Genomic DNA, 6,954 nt, shown 5'->3' on the forward strand with positions numbered 1-6,954 from the left:
GTTGTTTGGTGGGCCCAGGCTGGATTCGAACCCACCACCTTAGGTGTATGTGGCTGGTGCCTTAGCCACTTGAGCCACAGGCACCGAGCCAAGCTATGTAACTCTTAAAATTTTGCTTTTAAATCACATAATTACTATGAAATCCTTACAAAAACACTAAGAACTTTTTATTTTTTAAATTGAGAGAGAGTCTCACTTTGTCTCCCTCAATTGAATACCATACTGTCATAACTCATGCAACCTCAAACTCTTGGGCTCAAGCGATTCTCTTGCCTCAGCCTCCCAAGTAGCTGGGACTACAGGCGACTGCCCGTATACCCAGCTATTTTTAGCTATCTGCACCTGGCCTAAACACTAAGTCTCAAATAAGGAACTCTAGAGAGAAAACAAACTTTTGTCCTTCATTGTTCAACATCATAGTGAGAATTTCAAGAAGACAAAAGAAAAAAAAAATTTCAATACAATCTTTCAACTCCAAATTAGTAAAGCAGGTCAGGCACGGTGGCTTGTGCCTATAATCCTAGCACTCCGGGAGGCTGAGATGAATGGATTGCCTGAGCTCAGGCATTTGAGACCAGCCTGCGGAAGAGCGAAACCCCATCTCCCAAAATAGTTGGGTGCTGTGGTGGGCACCAGTAGCCCCAGCTACTTAGGAGGTTGAGAAACAGGATTCTCCTTAAGTCCAAGAGTTTGAGGTTGCTGTGAGCTATGACGCCACAGCACTGTACCAAGGGCAACAAAATGAAACTTTCTCCGAAATAAAAAAAGAAGTAAAGCAATAAATATAAGACAAAAGTGGCTTTTACTAGACTTGGCAGGTGAGCTTTTGTTATTGTGAAAGTAATTACTTTTGCCGTGAAAATAATATTTTCACTTCCATGGTGCTTCATATTTCCTAAGAACTTCATTTAAATAGTCTGTTTATATGTCAGCCTATAACCTCAGGTCTTTATCTTTCCCCAATGCTTGTATTGTAAGCCATATACAACTCCCAGCTGTTTTCCTCTGCTAACTACTAAACATAAGGATCTCCCTGCCCTTGCCTGAAATCTGCCTGGCTAAATCAGTTCTATTCTTCCAAATATCGTCTCTCAAGTGATCCCTTCATTAAGCAGCCAAGTCTGTGGCGAATCCACTTCCTGTAGTATATTTCCAATAATAGTCTCTCCTCCTTTCATGAATCTGCTTTTTTATTCCCAATACCTCCACTGACTATAGTAACAAATGACCTCATTCAAATAAGAACAGTGAACAAGCCAGGCAGGGTGGCTCACGTCTATAATCCTAGCACTCTGGGAGGTTGAGGCAAGTGGACTGCTTGAGCTCAGGAGTTCAACAACAACCTGAGTAAGAGTAAGACTCTGTCTCTAAAAACTAACCAGGTATTGTGACAGGTGGCGGTAGTTCCAGCTACGTGAGAGGCTGAGGCAAGAGAATCACTTGAGGTTGCTGTGAGCTGCAACGCCATGGAACTCTACCCAGGGTGACAAAGTGAGACTGTCTCAAAAAAAAAAAAAAAAACAGTGAAGGAGAAGGACATTAAAGGTGAAGTTAAGTAACCTAAGGTAAGAATTATGTTCTAAAGCTAAATCTTTCATGCTCAACCATCTATACACAAGGATAACTTCTAGAGTCAGAAATACCTCAGCCAAAAGAAAGAAGATTAAAAAAAATTTCCAGCATCCTGAATAAAATTAAGACCAGAGAGGAAAACGTAAAAGGTAACAAAATTCTATTAGTTGGCCAAATAACACCAGCTGCAAAGCTCAGAAGGGCTCCACTTAGAACATAGAAGCTCCTGCTCTTTCTACCACCATAGCTATACATAGGAGAAGTGTTATAATCAGATGTCGAATAATCAGAACTATAATAATCAGTCCTGAAACCATCATTCACAGAGAAACCAATTCCAAAAATCAATGAAAGCTCAAATCCAGACCCAGCCTAATTAATCTGCAGGGGATTTAGAGATTACTTTGTGGATCTAGGAAAAAGTGACAACATAATAAAACAAATCACTAATTCCAAGGGTCTATTCTCAAACTACTCTAAGAACATGCAGTGAAAATAGATCTTAGAGATAGAACTATACGTCAAACACAATCTGACAACTAGCCAAGTTTTCCTTTCCCTGAACATTTCAAAGTTCTATGCAATCTTGTCTATTCTCTTACCTGGCTCAGTCCCTCACAGGGCTTCATTTTCACTGGACCTGTAGTATGAACTTTTTATACATATGATATAAGTGATACATCAAATAAGTTTCAGTAATCGACCACAGATATCTCTGGATGATTCCAGATAAATGCACAAAAGATGTGAGTAATTGGTGCAACTGGTGAGCAGATCCTGATGCAATTGGGACCAAGAGATCCAGTCTCAAAAATGGGAAGCAAAGTACAAATATGTAAGGCTCAGTGCCCATAGCTCAAGTGGTTAGGGCACTGGCCGAATATACCGACACTGGTGGGTTTGAATCCAGCCTGGGCTTGCTTAATAACAGTGACAACTACAAAAAAAAAAAAAATAGCCAGGCATTGTGGCAGGCGCCTGTAGTTCCAGCTACTTAGGAGGCTGAGGCAAGAGAATCACTTAAGCCCAAGAGTTTGAGGTTGCTGTGAGCTGTGACGCCATGGCACTCTACCGAGGGCAACATAGTAAGACTCTGTCTGAAAACAAACAAACAAACAAAAAAATCGAAGGACAAGTATGTGATTAAAAGAATACCTGTTGGCTCGGCGCCCATAGCACATTGGTTACAGCACCAGCCACATACGCTAAAGTTGGCAGGTTTGAACTCAGCCCAGGCCAGCTAAAACAACAAAGACAACTGCAACAAAAAATAGCCACGCATTGTGGTGGGTGCCTATAGTCCCAGCTACTTGAGAGGCTAAGGCAAGAGAATCGCTTAAGCCCAAGAGTTTGAGGTTGCTGTGAGATGTGATGCAACAGCACTTTACCAAGGGTGACATAGTGGAAATCTGTCTCAAAAAAAAAAAAAAAAAAATACCTGTTGCTAGAATACTAGTCAGCAATCACAAGGAGCAAAGAATTGATACATACAAAAACTCAGATGGCTGTAAGGGCATTATATTATTAGGCTGAGTGAAAAAAGCCAATCTTGAAGGTTAATTAATACTATATGATTCTATTTACATGACCTTTCCAAGTGACAATATTATAGTAATAGAGAATAGCTAAGTGGTTGCCAAAGGCTAGGGTTGGAAGAAGGATATGACTGTTAAGGGGTAACATCACTGTTTCTTAGTGGTGATATTTCCGTTGTGTGAGTTCTGTATCTTGATTATGATGATGGTTACTCAAATCTACACGTAATTAACAATGCATACAACTAACTATACATCCCTTGCTACTGAAAAAGCAGTGCATGGGGCGGTGCCTGCAGTACAGTAGTTATGGTGCCAACCACATGCACCAAGTGTGGCAGGTTCGAACCCAGCCCAGCCAGCTAAATAACTGCAACAAAAACAAATAGCCCAAAAGTTTGAGGTTGCTATAAGCTGTGATGCCACAGCACTCTACAGAGGGCAACATAGTGAGAGGAAAAGAAAAGGAAGAATAGGGCAGGGGGCAGAGGGTAGGGCGAAAGAAAGAAAGGGAAGTAAGGGAAAGACAGAGAGAGAAAGAAAATTGAGGCTTTATGGAGTCTTTTTGTTTGTGCCTGGCCTGTATTTTTTTTTTTTTTAACAGAGACAGAGTCTCACTTTATTGCCTTGGGTAGAGTGTCATGGTGTCACAGCTCACAGCAACCTCCAACTTATGGGCTTAGGTGATTCTCTTGCCTCAGCCTCCTGAATAGCTGGGACTACAGGTGCCTGCCACAACGCCTGGCTATTTTTTTGTTGCAGTTTGGCCAGGGCTGGGTTCGAACCCACCACCCTCGGTATATGGGACCAGCGCCCTACCCACTGAGCCAAAGGCACCGCCCTGAATTTTTCTTTTAGTTAAAAAATATTTGAGTGCCTCAAGCACCCATTGCTGAGTGGTTAGGGTGCCAGCCACATACACTAGGGCTGGCAGGTTCAAATCTGGCAAGGGCCTATAAAACAACGACAAACAACAAAAACAAAAAAATAGCTGGTGTTGTGATAGGCATCTGTAATCCCAGCTACTTGGGAGGCTGAGGCAAGAGAATCACTTAAGCTCAAGAGTTTGAAGTTGCTGTGAGCTGTGATGCCACAGCACTCTACCAAGAGGACATAATAAGACTCTGTCTCAAAAAAAAAAAAATTTCAGTGATGGCACACTTATAGTTGTGCCTCAAGCATTACAAAAGTGATCCATATGGCTTGGTGCTTGTGGCTCAAGCGGCTAAAGCGCCAGCCACATACACCTAAGGTGGTGGGTTCAAATCCAGCCTGGGCCCACCAAACAATGACAGCTGCAACCAAAAAACAGCCGGGCGTTGTAGCGGGCGCCCGTGGTCCCAGCTACTTGGGAGACAGAGGCAAGAGACTCTCTTGAGCCCAGGAGTTGGAGGTTGCTGTGAGCTGTGATGCTATGGCACTCTAAGGGAGACAGCTTGAGGCTCTGTCCCAAAAAAAAAAAAAAAAGTGATCCACATTAACAAAAACATTGGTAACCCTCCCCCTTTTTTGGTAGTTTTTGGCCAGGGCCAGGTTTGAACCTGTCACCTCCAATATATATGGGGCCAGCGCCCTACTCCTTGAGCCACAGGTGCCGCCCCATTGGTACCCTCTTAATATCCTGAAATTTATAAAACTGAAACTGGGCATGGTAGCTTACACCTATAATCCTAGCACTCTGGGAGGCCAAGACAGTAGGAACCCTTGAGCTCAGGAGTTCCAAACCAGCCGAAGAGTGAGACCCCATCTCTACTAAAAATAGAAACCTTAGCCAGGTGTAGTGGCACATGCTTGTAGTCTCAGCTACTCGGGAGGCTAAAGCAAGAGGACTGCTTGAGCCCAAGAGTTTGAGGCTGTGCCCAAGAGTTTGAGGTTACTATGAGCTATGACACCATAGCACTCTACCAGGGCAAGAGAGTTGACACTGTGTCTCAAAATAAATAATTAACTAATTAATTTTAAAAAATAAGTATTCTGAGACAGAGTCCGTAGGCTTTGTCCAACTGCCCTAAGGGTTTGTATCAACAATAATAATGCAAGAATTAAACTACCTGGGATAGTCCTCTAACATTTGCACTAACCTACCTACACCTCAGTTACAGCAACTGTGAGAATAAACAGAAAATATACAGTGCTACCATCAAAGGTAACCTTACTGTCATTTGTGATCACTCTTTATATTTTAAATTATGATGACTAATGGCCATCAGTATTTTAGAAGTGCTAAAAAAATAGTGGGGCAGATTAATTTTCAAAATAAGACATTCATAATGTATTTGCTAAGTAACTGCACTAAAACAATAAAGCATTTCCTTTCTCCTAAAACTAATTTACTGTTAATTAGATAAAAGAATCTTGTAATAGTATTGTAAGAAAATTATCTAACCATATCCTTTATCGTGTAGTAACTAGGTTTCATCAAATATAACTTAACTCTTAATATGATCAAAATTTATTTAAAATTATATCATATTTGCAATGCCTCAGAATTAACTGTGATGCATAAAACAGGTTTGTATCTTACCTCTCCGTAAGTATTTAAGTTGCTTTTTAGGAAGCCTGTAAGTGCAGCAACTTGGCACGCAAAATATGGTAACGCCCAGTTTTCTCTTAAAGGAATAGAATATTCAATTCTTGTTGTATCTACCCTAAAATAAACCATAGATGAACAGCAAAAGCAAAATATTATATTTGTGTTACACTAGATTTTCAAACAAGATGTTCTTTTGTGTTACTGTTATGTTACCTGACTTGAGTCTGTAAGCATCATACACTTTGTTCTCAATATTTTTCACAGTTGTGCCTGAAATAATTTGTACAAATAGTGGATTCTTGTGGGAGTACATATAAATGCAGAGTATAATTCAAAGAGTCATCAAGTTCAGAAGACTCAATCATTGTTGGAGAATCTGGACACGGAGGTAACTTTAAAAATACTCACAAAAAATGTAAACTCAAGTACCTCATCTAATTTGGAAAACAAAAGTTTAGAACCTATTTCAAATATAAATTCTATAATTACTATGTGGAAAACATTAAAGTAGTACAAAAAGCTTTTTTCCACATGCTTGAGTTATCAATCTATAATGCTTATGTACTTTATAAAATTGTGAACAATAAAAATTTAAAATTTGCACAATTTCACATACACCTCATTAGAGAAATCATGGAAAAATATCTGGTTGACAAGCCAACTCTGGAGGAAGAACTGTTTCTGGTAACAACCCATTCTGTCTCATGGAAAGGCATTTTCCATCAAAGTATAGCAATCCAACAGGAACACAGCAGAACACCCAGCAGAGATGCAGTGTTTGCACAAAACATAAAAACTGAAACAGGCTGAGTCTCCATCTTTCTTTAAGGCTGCATAATATTCCATGGTGCACATATTCCACAAGTTATTGATCCATTCGTGGGTCGATGGGCACTTGAGCTTCTTCCATGACTCAGCAATTATGAATTGGGCTGCAATAAACATTCTGGTACAAATATCTTTTTTTTGTTTGTCTGTTTTTTGAGACAGAGTTTTATTTTGTCACCCTCAGTAGAGTGCTGTAGAGTCACAGCTCACAGCAACCTCCAGCTCTTGGGCTTGGGTGATTCTCTTGTCTCAGCCTCCTGAGTAGCTGGGACTACAGGTGCCCACCACAACACCCAGCTATTTTTTGTTGCAGTTTGGCCGGAGCTGGGGTTGAACCTGCCACCCTCAGTATATGGGGCCAGCATTCTACTCACTAAGCCACAGGCACCACCCACAAATATCTTTGTTATAGTGTGATTTTTGGTCTTCTGGATATATACCTGAATTGTAGGATCAAATGGCAGGTCTATTTTTAGTTCTCTAAGC

The 6,954-nt window shown here is 40.7% G+C and overlaps 1 protein-coding gene across 1 annotated transcript in view; it reads right to left on the reverse strand.

Annotated features, from left to right (window-relative positions):
* The window catches only part of DPY19L4 (dpy-19 like 4), an 87,802-nt gene that overhangs the window by 37,797 nt on the left and 43,051 nt on the right, over window positions 1-6,954 (reverse strand). Inside the window, exon 7 of the mRNA XM_023518251.1 lies at window positions 5,590-5,755. Within this exon, the coding sequence (XP_023374019.1) occupies window positions 5,590-5,755 (166 nt within the window). The remainder of the gene's footprint in view (window positions 1-5,589; window positions 5,756-6,954) is intronic.

This window comes from Otolemur garnettii, unplaced genomic scaffold, assembly GCF_000181295.1.
Source record: "Otolemur garnettii isolate 467f Iridium unplaced genomic scaffold, OtoGar3 scaffold00004, whole genome shotgun sequence".
Lineage (NCBI taxonomy): Eukaryota > Metazoa > Chordata > Mammalia > Primates > Galagidae > Otolemur > Otolemur garnettii.